At 41.8% G+C, this 17393-nt stretch overlaps 1 protein-coding gene across 1 annotated transcript in view; it reads right to left on the bottom strand.

Annotated features, from left to right (window-relative positions):
- Positions 1–17393, bottom strand: part of LOC121286732 (proto-oncogene tyrosine-protein kinase Src-like) — a 173160-nt gene that overhangs the window by 56246 nt on the left and 99521 nt on the right. Inside the window, exon 3 of the mRNA XM_041203750.1 lies at positions 13185–13284. Coding sequence (XP_041059684.1) covers positions 13185–13284 — 100 coding nt within the window. The remainder of the gene's footprint in view (positions 1–13184; positions 13285–17393) is intronic.

The following is a 17393-nucleotide window of genomic DNA, read 5'->3' on the forward strand; positions in this document are numbered from 1 at the left end:
ATCCAGCCCCAATGACAGATTCATATCAGCACTACAGGCTTTTAATAACCCATTATGAAGAAAGTGTTGAAATTCATAAAATGCTGGGATAATTTTCAGTCACAATCTAGGGGAAAGAGAGTCTTTTTTCTCTATTCTCTTTTTAAGCACATAAGGAAAACGTTTGTTTTCTCTTCTTCCGATTAGGGGAAAATGCTAATAATGTCATAGAAAAAAAAATCAATTTGTTCAACTTGTTTCTATATCTTTGCATTAAATGCAATATGTAGTCCACTTGACTCTGACTGGATTAAGTGTGCTTTGATTAAATACAAGCAACTAACTTAAACGTCAATATTCATCATTGATTTCAGACTGTGGACACACTCTGTATTCAAGTGACACCAGTCATATTTTGCAACAAGAAAATATCTGCCAGATCAGCAGAAACCAATGTTATCAGTATCGCTTTCTCATGGACTAAGCGGATTCAGTACTAGTAACATTTCCACTATGATACAAGACATTAGCTGAAAAATACCTGAAAAAAGTACCCAGAGCATCTCTATAGATAAGTGTACTCTTTGAACTGTTTCACAATCAGTTCTTCTACCTGTTCAAATTCCTGATAAAATGCTGCCTTCTCAAAAATAAAATTGGACAAAATATTACACAAAGCACAAAAAAATCTCAAGTCAAAGATATTCCAAATATAAAAATTGATATCCTACACATTTGCTAGCAATCAGAAGTCAAATATAATTAGGTCTGCAAAGTTGGATTTTACAGATTTAAAGGGCCACTCTTTTCACAATTTTATTTCTCCTTTGGGAAGAAAGAAAGAGGTTTTGCACCAATATAAATAATTATGTCCCACAAAAGTGACAGAGTGGCATATTTGAATGAAATTGGTGTCTTCATATTGTGTATTTAAAAAAAAAACAGGGAAAGGTTGGCCTATCACTGCCTCATAAAGATTCTGGCCCTTTAACTTGTCAATTTTTTCCTTTTGATGCTCAGAAAGGACAGATTCCCTTCAATAAATTGATTAAAGCTCCATTTGTGTATCCAGGCCAAACTATACAAGTACAATTTTGTGTCATCTGTCTTTGTCTCTTTTTTTATTCATTTGTGGGATGTGGGCTTCGCTGGCTGGGCTAGCATGTATTGCACATCTCTAGTTGCCCTTGAGAAGCTAGTGGTGAGCTGCCTTCTTGAACCACTGCAGTACACCTACAGGACTGTTAGGAAGGGGGTTCCAGGATTTTGACCCGCCGACAGTGAAGCATCAGTAATATATTTTCAACTCAGGATGGTGAGTGACTTGGAGGGGCAGCTTCCAGGTGGTGATGTTCCCATCTATCTGTTGTTGCCCTTGTTCTTCTTGATGACAGTGGTCTTGGGTTTGGAAGGTGCTGTCGAAGGACCCTTGGTGAATTCCTGCAGTGCATCTTGTAAATGGTATACACTGCTGCTATTGTGTGTCGGTGGTGGAGGGAGTGAATGTTTGTGGATGTGGTGCCAACCAAGCAGGCTGCTTTGTCCTGGGCGGCGTCAAGCTTCTTGAGTGTTGTGGGAGCTGCACTCATCCGGGCAAGTGGGGAGTATTCCATCACACTCCTGACTTGTGCCTTGTAGATGGTGGACAGACTTTGGGGGGGTCAGGTGGTGGGTTACTCGTCACACGATTCCTAGCCTCTGACCTGCTCTTGTAGCCATAGTATTTATATGGCTAGTCCAGTTCCGTTTTTGGTCAATAGTAACCCTCAGGATGTTGATCATGGGAGATTCAGTGATAGTAATGTCATTGAATGTCAAGGGGTGATGGTTAGATTCTCTCTTGTTGGAGATGATCATTGCCTGGCACTGGTCTGATGCAAATGTTACTTGCCACTCCAAGCCTGGATATTGTCCAGGTTTTGCTGCATTTGGACATGGACTGCTTCAGTATCTGAGGAGTCACGAATGGCACTAGACATTGTACAATCATCAGTGCACATCCCCACTTCTGACCTAATGATGGAAGGAAGATCATTGATGAAGCAGCTGAAGATGTTTGGGCCGAGGACACTACCCTGAGGAACTCCTGCAGTGATGCTCTGGAGCTGAGGTGACTGACCTCCAACAACCACAACCATCTTCCTTTGTGCTAGGTATGACTCCAACCAGCAGAGAGTTTTTCCCCTGATTCCCATTGACTCCAGTTTTGCTAGGCCTCCTTGATGCAGTCAAATGCTGCCTTGATGTCAAGGACAGTCACTCTCACCTCACCTCAGGAGTTCAGCTCTTTTGTCCATGTTTGAAACAAGGCCGTAATGAGGTCAGGAGCTGAGTGGCCCTGGTGAAACCCAAACTGAGCATCAGTGAGCAGGTTATTGCTAAGCAAGTGCTGCCTGATGGCACTGTTGATGACCCCTTCCAATACTTTACTGATGATGGAGGGTAGACAGATGGGGCAGTAATTGGCCGGGTTGGATTTGTCCTGCTTTTTGTGGACAGGACACACCTGGACAATTTTCATAGCCGGGTAGATGCCAGCGTTGTAGCTGTACTGGAATAGCTTGGCTAGGGGCGCGGCAAGTTCTGCAGCACAAGTCTTCAGTACTATTGCTGGAATATCGTCAGGGCCCATAGCCTTTGCAGTATCCAGTGCCTTCAGCCGTTTCTTCATATCACATGGAATGAATTGAATTGGGATCTGTGATGCTGGGGACCTCTGGAGGAGGCTGAGATGGATCATCCACTCAGCACATCTGGCTGAAGATTGTAGCACTGATGTGCTGGGCTCCTCCATCATTGAGGATAGGGATACTTGTGGAGCTACCTTCTCCAGTGAGTTGTTTAATTGTCCACCACCATTCACAACAGGATGTGGCAGGACTGCGGAGCATAGATCTGATCCATTGGCTGTGGGATTGCTTAGCTCTGTCTATCACTTGCTACTTACGCTGTTTGGCTTGCAAGTAGTCCTGTGTGATAGCTTCACCAGGTTGACACCTAATTTTAAGGTAGCTTGGTGATGGTCCTGGCATGCCCTCCTGCACTCTTCATTGAACCAGGGTTGATCCCCAGGCTTGATGGTAATAGTAGAGTTGGGTTTACGTCGGACATAAAAGTTCCACATTGGTCGAACACAACTCTGTTGCTGCTGGTGGCCCTCAGTGCCTCATGAATGCCCAGTCTCGAGTTGCTAGATCTGTTCAAAATCTATCCCATTTAGCACAGTAGTAGTGCCACACAACATGATGGAAGGTATCCTCAATGTGAAGGCAGCACTTCGTCTCCACAATGACTGTGCGGTGGTCACTCCTACCAATACTATCATGGACAGATGCATCTGCGGCAGGCAGGTTGGTGAGGATCAGGGCAAGTATGTTTATCCCTCTTTCTCGTTCCCTCACCATCTGCTGCAGCTATGTCATTTGGGACTCGGCCTGCTTGGTCAGTGGTGGTGCTATTGAGCCACTGTTGGTGGCTAGAATACATTCTGTGTCCTTGCCACCCTCAGTGCTTCCTCCATGTGGTGTTCAACATGATTCATCAGCTGAGGGAGGGCAGTACGTGGTAATCAGCAAGACTTTTCTTTGCCCATGTTTGACCTGATGCCATGAGGCATCTTGAGGTCCGGAGTCTACGTTGAGGACTCCCAGGATAACTCCCCCCGAGCTGTATACCACTGTGCTGCCACCTCTGCTGGGCCTGTCCTGCCGGTGGGACAGGACGTACTTAGGGATGGTGATGGTGGTGTCTGGGGCATTATTTGTAAGGTGTGATTCCATGAGGATGACTATGTCAGGCTGTTGCTTGACTAGTCTGTGAGATAGCTCTCCCAATTTTGGCACTGGCCCCCAGATGTTGGTAAGGAGGACTTTGCAGGGTCGACAGGGCTGAGATTGCTGTTGTTATCTCCGGTGCCTAGGTCGTTGTTAAGTTGTCCGTCTGGTTTCATTCCTTCTTTGTGACGTTGTAGCGGTTTGTCACAACTGAGTGGCTAGCTAGGCCATTTCAGAGGGCATTTAAGAGTGAACCACATTGCTGTGGGTCTGGAGTCACGTGTAGGCCAGACCAGATAAGGATGACAGATTTCCTTCCCTAAAGGACATTAGTCAACCAGGTGGGGATTTACAACAATCAACAATGGTTTCATGGTCATCATCAGACTTTTAATTCCAGATTTTTATTGAATTCAAATTCCACCATCTGCCGTGGTCCCAGGTCCCCAGAGCATTACCCTGGGTCTCTGGATTACTCTTCCAGTAGCAATACCACTACACCATTGCCTCCCCCTAACAACTAGTTAACTGCTCAATGTAGTAGCTTACTGGTGTCCAGAAAAATAATTAGTTTTTCAGTCGTTTATGGAAAGTGCCTTAAATGCTGGTCTTCCCTGGCCTTGGGTCAGCCTGTACAACTGCTTGAGGCTTTATCTTCCTCCTCAGCACCTATCAAATCAGTGTGCTACATATTGAAGGACATTTCCCACACGCAACAATCAGCTTGTCAGATGTGGCTGCAGATATTGGATTCCTTCTGAATGTCAGTGAATAAATGTCATCTACAGCTGCTTTAACACTTTTCCTTTGTAATCTAAAGATGCATGTGATTCAATGTGGCTATGAGTGCACCCAGTTCCAGTATGTGGGCATGCATAATTCATCTGCTCTGTTATTTTTCTATGCTTTCTTGCTCTGCCCCATAAAGAGAAACAGAGTTCTATAACACCACTCCTGAATAAAAGCAGCTGGGTACATTCAGGCTCGTGTATCTACATTAAAACACATAGTAAACAATCATTTTTAATGCAACAGTAATAATCTCCACCTAACATTTGAATAACTTTATTATTATAACACTGGAGCCTGGTTCAATGTCACAGCATGCATTCTAATAAAGCTTACGTATCCAGATGACCCAAGGAGCAAGGAATTTACTTGGTCTTTGTGCTGCAGAAGAGTTAAAAGTAGCTTACCCATTCCGGATATTCTCACTAGCCAAAAGATTGTTCATTACCCTCAGGCTACTATTACAATTCAGAAAATGAAATATGTAGAACGATGCTTGACCCTCTGTCATGGTTAGTCATTCTCAGCCAAGGGTTCCAGTGCTTTCTCACTTTCACCTTGCAAGGCTTGGTCCCACCTCCTTTACAATATGTGGGAAGAGATTACATATAATATACAGCACACAAACAGGCCATTCAACCTATACCAACACTCCACTCAAACTTCCTCCTTTCAATCCTTGTCTAATTTGATCAGCACAACCCTCTATTTCCGTCTCCCTCATTTACTTATCTAGCTTCCCCTTAAATGTGTCTATTTGCCTCAACGCCATCAAGTTCCACATTCTCATCACTTTCAAGGTGAAGAAGTTTATTCCAAATTCCCTATTTGATTTCTTGATAACTAGCTTACATTGATGGTCTCTGCGCTTCCCCACAAGTGGGTCTACTTTATCCAAAGCTTTCATAGTTTTGAATTCCTCTATTAAGTCATCCCTCTGCCTTCTCTTTTCAAGCGAAAAAGAGACCCGGCCTGATCATCCTTTCCTGATAGCTGACTGTTGACCCTGGACCAATCATCCTTATAAATCCTTTTTACATCCTCTCCAGTGCCTCTATATCCTTTTAGTAATATGGCGATCAGAACTGTACACAGTACTCCAAATGCAGTCTAACCAAGGCTCAATTCAAGCTTAGCATAACTGCTTTACTTGTCCCTCCATGGCCTCACCCCTCCCTCTCTGTAATCTCCTCCAGCCCCACAACTCTCAGAAATCTGTGCTTATCTAATTCTGGCCAATTTTAATTGCTCCAACATTGGTGGCTGTGCCTTCAGTTGCCTAGGCCCCAAGCCCTGGAATTCTCTCTCACCTCTCCATCTCGCTTTCCTCCTTTAATTCACTTCTTAAAAACTCCCTCTTCAATCAAGCTTTTGGTAATCTGACCTAATATCTCTTCATGTGGCTCAGTGTCATACTTTGTTTTGTAATGCACCAGTGAAGTGCCTTGGGAGGTTCATCATGTTAAAGGTGCTATATATATGTAAGTTGTTACTGTTTCAATTCTATCCATGTTGAAATACTTGATTAGTCTTATGACTTCACTACATCTAATGATTTGTATATTTGTATTCCCAGTTCCTTTTACTCCTCTACTCCATTTGGATTCTTATTTTCCAGTATATGACCACCTTATTTTTTTACCAAGATGCAACACCACAAACATTTATTTTTGTTTTGATAATTCAATGGTCGATTGAGAATAAATTAAGAGCGAAAGTAAAAGTTCCAAGTTTTCGCAGAGACTCTGAGTTTGTATAGTCAGCTCCTAAATTGTACAGATCAGCAAGGCTGCAGATTTAATCCCCGAGACCATGCTGATCTCATCCAGAGAGCTAGCAGCAATGTAGCAATTGGTCTTTGTGCTCCTAGGTTAGGTAGGGAATGATCAACCAAGGGAATAGTCAACCAGGATTCCCGTCACAGTCACTTCCCAATAATGACGGATGTTTGGATATCAGGAAAGGGCAGGATTAGATTAGCCTGTATTTAACAGCTGTCTCTTTGATTAGAAACAGGACTGTGGTCACTATCTGTGAATCGAATGACAGCAAGGAGTCAATGGACCCAACTTTTATTCAGCTGTGGAATAATTTCCGGAACCAGAGGCTGACAGACCCGCAATTTCCTGCTACCACTCGCGCGCTGGGTTCTTGACATTGTCCTCTCCCTGGGAAATTTTCATGAAGGTCGAATCAGGGTGGGGCAGGGGGTTGCCGGGTGATGGCAACCCTTCGCAAGCAGCAGGTAGCCAATTAGGCCAATTAAAAAGAGCCTATTAAGACTGCTCTCCACAAGCTGACCATTTCCAGCCAGGATGCAGGCCTCCCGCTGAGGCCCAGGGATGGAGGTGGCCTCCTCATGGCAGACTGGGGGGACAAGCACTTCATCCAGCTCAGAAACCCCTACCGCGCATTCACCATAGCCAAAGGGCCACAGCTGAAGCCGCTGGCTGTCCAGTGGAAGGGATGCCTCTTTGATTTTAAAGAAGTTCCCTCTCTTTCCTACCAACATCAGCAGCTCCCACGTCTGATGGGGGTGGGGGCGTGGCTGCTGATCCCTCGGTGCTGGAAGGCTTCCTCTTGGCCTGCTGTCCTTAATTGGACAGGGCTCCTGGAGGTGGTCATTTAATTGACCGCTGCCTCAAAAACTGCCCTCCGGGTCCTGACCTACATTTCTTCCAGATGGTGGGGTTGGGACCCACAGCCCAATGTTTTCAAGTCAGGAAAGAAGAGGGAAACTGGCAGCAGAGAAAAATCAACTATTTATCAGAAAAATAATGACACCTTGAAGGACAAGGAGTGCTGCAAACATTAGTTGCATTTTAAAAAATATCATATAAATCTTGTGAGCTATTGAGTGAAGTGGGATAAATAGCGAGAAGCTCTGTCCCTGTCATTCTTCAAATATTTTCAACTGCATTACTCTGGTCAATCTTTAACTTTGTAAACAACATGGGCAGAGTTTTTGCTTTGGCCGCATTCAGCAATCCAGGCACAAATTGCATCCCAAATTGTGCCTGCTTTGAGAAGGTTTCTTTTTCTATCTAGTTTCCCAGAAGCTTATTTGCACATTGCCAAAGGCAATCTGGCAGCATTTTAAAATGTAATTTTTAAAAATAAAACAGATTTTCCTTAAAAATGTATTTGAGTGGTAGCTTGGTCCTGTTCGATTAATAAGGCTAAATATCAGCTTACCACAAAAAATAAACATTTTACATAACTGTTGATTGAGAGCAATCTAATTTTAAATGACTGAAAAACGGCTTTTAGAAAATGCACAGAATCATCTGTTAGTTATACTAGGTAGGGTACGGCAGGCAGTTTCTAAGTAAATTTTAAAAATATACATATAAAAGCTCTTAAAATGTTTCATTACTAGCTTTGCGTCCAATTTTTAGAGCCTTCTCGAAGGCTCGAAAACTGGTGTAACTGCCAATAGTGATCAGAATTCGAACATCCACGGTACTTTGCTTTTATTATCATGCCAATAGTGACTAGTTCAATCTGGAGGTATGGTCAGTTTTGTGGGGCAGAGTTGGCTTCTAGCACAATGCTTTTTAAACTAGTGCAAAAAAAAACGCAGAAACTTGATTTATACTTTATACTTAAAATTCCGTGATCTGTTGTTACTGCAACCTTGGGTGATTCACAGCATGCCTTCCATGAAATTAACACTTCCAACGTAGAATCATGAAAACAGCAGAATGTCTATCCCTTTAGTCTTCAAAAGTTTCAATCAATAGATAATAATCTCCTTTTAAATGGCTGCAGGTTTTCCTCAAAGACACTGGTCTGGTGAGGTGTGAAGAACACACATCAGAACTCTACTTCTTTTTCTCCAAGACGTATAAAGCTATCAGAATGTTCCCTTGGAAAGAGTCAAAGTCCTTGTGCCACTATTTCTAAGAAACGTGAAAGCATTTGTGAATTTTCAACACATTCTTCAGTATTGTCTCCATACCGAGAGCTGAATCTCAACTATTTCAGGCAGGCAGCCACATGTTATGAGCACAGAAGCAAATTAAAGTGAAGCCACGCAACAGGCTTATTTATCTGCAATAATTGTAAATCACAGCCACAGGCTGACTGCCATCCTACGCACTGACATCACGTGCATGGAAAGTTTTACTAACAGCCAGCTCAAGATCAATCATCTGTGCCCTGACTTAGTGGCATCAGGCATGGAGAGGCTTTAAGTATTTGGAGGCAGAATGCATTTTCACACACCATGTCAAAACAAAAGGAATCGATGGCAATTTAAATTTGTTTCATACTTAAAGATATTTAAAATGTTATAATTCAAATTGTCCGATACACTGTGGACAGAAAGTCAACCTTTGTTTTTGCCCAAGAAGCTTGCTTTATTTTCAAATGACAGCAGCCCTTTTGGAATAGCATGGAATAAGTGCATGCATGCCTCCAGATTCTAGGAGTTCAACTGTGAAATCTATTAGTTATACAGTATAGGTTTTCAAATCAGGGTCTCTGGACTCTAAGGGCTACACCAGTGTCTGCAGGATCAGCGGATTCCTGCTCATTATCAGTCTTCAGTGCTTGGCGAGTTGCTAGAACAGTTGCTGGACATCAACAAACATAATTTACTGCAATGATAACACCATAGCTGAAATAGTCAACTTCAACGAGGTGTACAATGAACTGTAGCTGATCAACCTGCTCTTTGGACCAGATTATAATCAGGTAAGGGGTGGCCAGTCCATTTCCCTCTTGCTTTGCACCCAGTGTTGAAATTGAACAGTTTTGCCTGCTGTCTGAAGAAAGGGTGGGGGAGTGGTCGTTACAGGAGCTATCACAATATATGCAAGAGATCCCCTATACTGTTCTCCCCCCTTCCATCCCACTGCTCTACCATATATAATTACAAAATTTCATCATCAACCACAGGAGAAGATATCTACTGTGTCTGCATTCAGCAGTGAGATAAATTTATAAAGGGCTACATATTATAAAAGGATAAAGAGATAACAATACAGACCTGCCATCCAATCTCCTAAATTTAATCAATGTTGCATGTGAAAAAAGAAAAGGGGATTAGATTATACCCTTAAAATGCAAATCATGCTTTTAAAGATAAGCTGGAGTTACAATTTAACGTCATTATAGCAACACACAAATCTTGCTGTTCGAGAGAGTTTCTTTGCCAAACAATTCCAATCTAACGTTCTGTTAACCTATTAGGAATAGTGGATTTTCCATTCACTGAGGACAGTCATTAACAGCAGATAGCTACAGCCTTTTCTCTTCAAAATGTGATGTCACATGTCTTAGGAAATACCAACACAAGGGGTCAATTTTGACTCAGGATGTGAAAAGGGCACTACTGATTCAGTCGCTTGCAGTATCTCTCTCCCGACTGTCATTCCACCGACTTCAGTCGGGGAAGTTATATAGTAGGCGGTTCAATCAGCATTTTCTGTCTGACACTAACACCAAAGGTCAAAATTATCCCCAAGGTGTTGTTATTCCAAAAAAAAACTAAAACAATACGTAATTTTCTTTAGCACATACAAGAGTCAATCCACTCAGTGTCATAAGGGGGCACGGGGGTTGGGGGGTGGGTGGGGGGGTGGTGGTTGAGGTGGAATGGGGGAATGGGTGAGCAGGAAAGATACAGAATTTCAGCCAATGATACCGTAGTTAAAAGGCATTTGTGGCAGTGTGGAATGTTGCTTTAAGCTTTTCTTAAAGGGGCAGTATCCAATTTTAATACTCTTGAGACCTCTGATAAAGCAATTAGACCAACACCATGTGATTCTATATTTGAAAAGAACCCTTCTTAAAAAGAAGAGTTATTATTGTGGTGATAATTATATATACTTCTTCCTGAAAGCCTAATCGTGAAGGGTTATTTAAGTTGTAGAGTAATAAGTGCATAAAAAGTTTCATTCAGCACATTCCCCAGCTAAATTTGTACAGAACTGTTTCAAGAATCCTGAGGATTTAAAACATGAAGATTATTGAACTACAGTCAGAATTTTACACCCCGCAGGCAGGCGCATGCCAGAACCGATCGGGCGTAAAATAGTGCCCGATGACGTCGGGCAAGCATCCCGATGGCATCGTGCACTCATGCGATATTTTGGTTGGCAGGTGTGCGCGAGTGTTGGCAACGCGCCCACTGACAATTAAGAGACCTATTAAGGCCGTTAAAGTAGCAATTGATGGCGATTTTTCACTGCCCATCCAGCCTTACGGTTGGTGGACAGGCAAATCGACCAGGTGGCCTTTGCATTCTTGAGGAAACCTCATCTGAGGGTGGGATGAGGTTTCCAATATTAATTTTTTTAAAAAAACAAAAACGTTTGGGCAGAATTTTTACAACCTATATGTTTAAATGAGAGTGAATCCGACGTGGACATTTTTTTTTGCATCTTAAGATCTTTCTGATGGTTTTAAATTCTTCAGCTCCCTGAGGCAGCTCTCTGCCTTCAGGGAGCTTTCATTCCGCGCTCCCCCCGCGCCCATGCTGACTTCAGCACGCGCCAACCTCCCAACCCCCATCCCCCGCAGCGCCGGCCCTTTCAATCTGGCTGGCCGTTAGTTGGCCAGTAAATGTGAAATCATGGTCAGGACCCCCTCCCCACCCCGTGCCCACCCAACGACCCAAAAATTCTGTTCTATGAGTTCAATCATTTTTCCCTGCCCTACCCAAAAACACAGTGAAAGCAATTTACAGTGGGAAAGAGGAGGATGGTGAATGGAGCATACAGTGAAATTTAGACTAATTGTCTCTTCACTGACAGTTACACCTTTTGTTATACAGAATGAGTTATAGTTAATCATTGAATTAATTTCATCTTCCTATACAACCGTCATTTTCCATTCCTCCAAATTTACTTTCTAAATTGTATTCTATGTTATACTACTAAAATATAATCTTTGAAAACAGAGTGAAAGAATGACCATAAGGCTGATCCCTCCACTCGGCTGAGTTTTTATTTGCAATTTCAATTCTAGATGGAGGAGCTGAGTGGAGGCCATGACACTCCATTAAGGCAGTGTGAAAAATCAAACTGAGTCATTCCAATAGTACGAGGAGATGATCAGGAGTAGGTTACACACACACCCTGTCGAATACTCAAGACATGTAACTTGTGCAGGCATGCTTGGAACAAAAGGAAAATATGCCTACCCTATCCTGCTTACATACACACACAATCCTTCATGGTTGCTAAGATAGGGAGCTGTGGGCATAATCTCCCTGAACAATTGAATACTTTCTCCTTGGTTTACTGATCGAAGTGTACAAGATAACAACTTTTCCCAGACTGGCTTCCCTCCCCTCTGTTGGTGACCCTACCAAGCAGGCCAGACAGGGTCTAAACTCAGGTCTTTTAGTGGACTTGGTGCCCTTACTATTGCTTTAGCACCAGCTTAGCTCAATTGCTAGTACTCTCAACTCTCAGTAAGAGGGCTATGGGCACATGTACCCCTCAAAGGCTCAAGCGCACATAACTTAAGTTGACATTTCAGTGTAGTATTAAGGAAGGACTGCATTATAAGAGCTGCAATCATTAACAAGTTCATCTCCCTGTTCAGGTAGAGGTTAAGGATCAAAGAAACTATTCAAAAGAGAAGTTCAGCACTCAACCACCACCACCAAAACAGATGACTCGTCTAACTGACGTTTGTGGGGTCTTGCTATGGACAAATTGGACTGAAACATTCGCTTACAGAGTCTGCATTTCAAACTTGCTTTGTGCATAGTTTTTAAGAGATGCTTTTCAGAGACATGAGGATGTGTTAAACAAGTACATTGTCTATTAAGCAACATGTTCAGTTGTAATTTGAGCTGATATGGCTTGAAATTAAAATATAAAAACATAAAGAATGTTTCCTTAATAAAACATTTAAAGAATGATAGAAAACTGATTATAATTTGACCCCAGCACTCTGTGTCAAACACTGAAATGGGTTTCCCAAATGCTTAACAGTAAATTAAATAGTAATAGATTGAATGTTTGGGTAACACGATAGAGAAAGGCACAAGGGGATTAAAAAAATCATTAGAGATGGATGTTCAGATTAATTAAAACACAAGTTTTGATCAAGTCAAAACTGGTACACTAATTGCCAGGTTAGCAGTCACTGGGATAAATTCCTTAGAAGGCAAGTGAAAGGAATATCAGGGACACAGTGATCCTCAAAGGAATGGTTTGGGTGCCAAAATAGCTTTTAAGTGCCTTTTACTTGTCCAATAATTTAATGTGCTTTTGGCAGTACCTGATATGTGCTAATGTGGGGGTGCATACTAAATATTTGACAGGCTACTTGTCAGGTACTCACAAAGAGGGGCAGCATTTGGCAAACAACCCCATTCCACCTGAGCAGCACCTTTCCTTAAAGTGATGGAATTGTCAAACCTAAATTGGGCCAAAATTTTGATTTTTGAAAATTGGTTGAACTTAGGCACAAAATTATCAGTTTGCAACTCAATCCTAAAAAGTTCTGTTAATCTAAAAGAGCTGGACTGGGCTTGGAGATCCACAGGTTAGCCAGGTTAGCTGAATCTCCTCAGGTAATAAAATTTGAAATTAATGGCAGAAGGGAAAAAAATACCTGAATGAAACTACTAATTGTGGTTCAGCAAATACCAGTGATGAGGTAAGCTAATTTCATACTTACGTGTTGTTAACAATCTGTAGTCGCTCCCCTTTATTAAAGGATAGGTCACTTTCTGTTCTGGACTCATAATCATAGAGTGCCACAAATGTGGTGACGCCACCTGAAAAGAGAGAGAAAAATCTGATAAAATCAGCACTTTGCAAAAAGCTGCAAAATTCGCAATGTTATTTACACAAGAACAGAAGAAATAGGAGCAGGAGTAGACCATATGGCCCATTGAGCCTGTTCCCACCATACAATGTGATCTTGGGCTTCAACTCCCATTTTCCCCAGGCACTCCCCATATCCCTTGATTCCCAGAGATGCCAAAAATCTGTCTACCCCAGCCTTAAATGTATTCAACAATGGAACATCCACAACCCTCTGGGATCGAGAATTCCAAAGACTCGTAGCCCTTTGAGTGAAATAATTTCTCCTCATCTCAGTCTTACATGACCTTATCCTGAGATTGTGTCCCAGTGTTTTAGATTCCCCAACCCAGCGGAAACAATCTTTCAGTATCTACCCTATCAAACCCTTTCAGAATTTTGTACATTTCAATGAGTTTGCCTCTCATTCTTCTAAACTCCAGAGAATTTAAGACCAATTTACTCAGCCTATCATAGGACAACACCCTCACCCCAGTGACCAAATTACTGAACCTTCACTTCCAATGCAAGTATATCCTTTTTTAAATGTGGAGACCTAAAACCGCATACAGTATTCCAGTTATGGTCTCACCAAAACCTTGTACAATTGTAGTAAGATTTTTGTATTCTTGTACTCTAATCCCCTTGCAATAAAGGCCAGCATCACAGTTACCCTTCCTAATATTGCTGCACCGGTGTTCCAGCTTTCTGCATCCCTTGTACAAGCACGCCAAGTCTCTTTGAACATCACCATTTATAACTTTCATACTTTTTAAAAAAAATTCTGCTTTTCTACTCCTATAACCAAAGTAAACAACTTCACATTTCCCCACATTATTCTTCATCTGCCATCTTGTTGCCCAATCACTTAACCTGTCCACATTCCCCTGCAGCATCCCCATGTCCTTCCCAAAACCCAGCCCTCCACGTAGCTTGGTATCATCAGCAAACCCAGATAACATCATTCTCTGTCTCTTCATCTGAGTCATTAATATAAATGGTTACTTCTTATGCTTGAGAAAAAAAAACATGTTTATTGTTTTCCTTGAGCTCCCTTTTTCAGATACTTTGAAAACCTGGTAACATGTGGCCACTAATGATCAAATAGCAGGGACCAGGAGTGTTTGTTGATCAGATAGCTTTATCATCCTTAGTGAGCTACCACGTTTCATCACCTACTTTATTACTTTAGTGCTGTTGGATCTATCAAAGGATATTTATCATCAGAATTGCCTGGCTTGCAAATGAAAAATAATGATACATAAAACATGACTGAATTTTTGACAATGATGCAGTAAAGCAGGAAACATGGAAGGAATATAGACACAGTGATCTAGAGATATTGCTAGAAGGAAGGGCATGATTCCAGTGCAGCACATGGTGCATGTGCCGAATGGCATCAATGGCAAGATCATAATGAATTTGGCAGCTCAGTTTACTAAGATTGAAAGACATCTATATAGCACCTTTCATGACAACAGGACATCCAAAAACGTTTTACACCCAATGGAGATTTCTGAAATGTTGTCACTGTTGTAACGTAGAAAACGTAATAGCTAATCTGCGCACAGTAAGCTTCCACAAACAGCAATATAATAATGACTAGATAATCTGTTTTATTGGTAATGGCTGAGAGAAATTTCAGCCAGGACTTCCAGGGATAGCTTCTTGTTTTTCTTCGAAAAGAGCCATAGCATATTTTATATCCATCTGAGAGGGCAGAGAGAGTCTTGGCTTCGGTCTCATCCAAAAGAAAGCACCTCTGGCAGTGCAGCACCCACTCAGCACAGCATGCAAGGGTTGCAGGTTCAGCTTAAAAAGATCAGACACTGGCCACGTGGCTCTGGAAAGTATGGGGGAATTAATGATAAGGTGGAGGTGGTGAGAAGTAGCCTTCAGTTTTCATTTGAAACCAGCAGGAGCACTCCTGCTCCTCCTAGCTCTACAATATGACAAATAGAAAAAAATTAACTTACAGTCTTATGTGGTCCCTTTAAAGACAACTGGTTTGCATGCTCAGTGCCTGAAGGAGCTTACTGCAACAAGAATAACATATGCTACAATCATTCCCAGATCTATTTGGCAAAGGGGCTTTAATTTGCATCGCACAATAGGCGCATGTCCTGGGTGCCTACAGGGAAATTCTAATCAATATGGCAAGTGGCACACTTCTGTCACAAAAAGAACAGCATGATGGGTCATGAGGACTGGAAATGTCAACTGTGTTCTTCTCCGCCGATGCTGCCAGACCTGCTGAGTTTTTCCAGGTATATTGTTCATCAACAAACAAAAAAAAAGCCCGCCTGCTGAGACCACTGTAAAACTAGATTGAGACACTGGGGCCCCCCATAGAAAAAGTAAATATGTATTTAAGATATCAAAAACATATAGGCAAAAAACAAGCTTATGTGGGAAAATTATGCAGAACTAAAGGATGTGCCAACAAATTGAAAGCTGCATTTTCTTATTTAAGGGAGCAAGCAGCAGAAAATTTGGAACAACTTAAGGACAATTACAGAAACGCCACAAAATCCGTAATAAAATTTGTGTTAATGTGGAGTAAAAGCACACAATGCAGCAATGTTGTAGGAAGCTACACAGGAAAATTTACATCAAAATTTAAAACTTCTTACACACAAAGAGTCACTCAGCTAGAATTTGCATGGCTACATTGCTTTTAAATTTTAGAAACTGAGAAAGAATAAATTCTAGTTCTTAAGGCTTTAAAGGCCACTATGCCTTCTATGTGGATCGCAAGCACAGAGGCACCATTTCCCTGTTTGCATTTTCTTGAAAAAGCTGTTGGCAGCAATGCTAATTAATTCACAGTCCAAGCACACTGAGGCAAATGGAGCAGTTCCTTTTGCACCTGTGGTGATGACATTTACTGCAGAGAAGATGCTGGCCAGAATAACACAAGGACATCTGCTAGTTTATGTGGGGCATGGGTTGTTGGAGGGGTGGGGAGGAAGGAAAGGCTCCTCTTCAAACTAGAACGAAAACCTTATTTCAGGCCTGCCAGCTCCCTCAGGCAAGAGGATTTCGTTCTTCCCTTTTGTATTTCCATTATATTTTCAAAAGTACATTTCTCAGCTGGTCGATGAATGAAATGCAACCGCTGGAGCGGTGCAAGTGCTTGGCTTCCACACACCCCCATCTTTTGAAATATTAATGCTGCTCCCAGATTGTGCTGGGAGATGACAATCATCTTTCTGCTCCCCAACAGAAACTTTTGCATTGGTTTTCTGCCAGAACAATTCGAGGCAAAAATAAAAAAATCTTCCTCACAATTTCTTGGCAATTATTTTTACACTTCAGAGATGCAATTCTTCTGAATGATGCCAGTTATTATTTCACTTAATTAATGACACATCACCGAATCATAGGAAATCTCTGCAAATGCAATTTAATCAGATTGTTAATGACACCAAAAACATAAGTGGGTAAAATTTATTGGAGTGTGTTGTCCAGGTGATAGCTGGTTTTACCTTGTACTGCACCACAGTTGTTGATGGGCGTTGTCTAGCTCTGCAGCATCAATCAAAAGCTAAATACGATGGATTTTTTGTTGTCGAGCATTGCAGTCTGGAGGATGCACATTTATTCAGAGACCTTCCCAAATACCATTGTTCTTCTGGGGGCCAATAAATGCACTGATTGATGGCAGCAGTACAACTAGTTGTAATGGGATCATGAAACAGCATCACAAGGGCATCACATTTACACACTTGTGATTCCTTGTAGTGGCACCACTCTTCAGCTCTACCGGAAATAAGAGTCAACTGGGACCTTGGTGAACAACAGGACTATCTTCTTTAATCAATGAAATTTAACAACAGAGAATCAAAAAGACAAGGAAATAAAGTGAGTTACAGTCAAATTAAGGAACAGAAATATCGAGAAGGAAAGATTGATTGAATTAAAAGAGGGGAAGGAAGGAGAGACAGGGGGCAAAAGCAGGAATATTTTTATTTCAAATTTTATATTTTTAAAGTCTTCAAAAACAATTTGCTACCTGCAGGAATGAGATTCCACAGCATAAACTGTTCCCTTTCTGTGCAAAGAGATTGAGCGGCATTAC

This window comes from Carcharodon carcharias, chromosome 14 (genome assembly GCF_017639515.1).
Source record: "Carcharodon carcharias isolate sCarCar2 chromosome 14, sCarCar2.pri, whole genome shotgun sequence".
Classification (NCBI taxonomy): Eukaryota; Metazoa; Chordata; class Chondrichthyes; order Lamniformes; family Lamnidae; genus Carcharodon; species Carcharodon carcharias.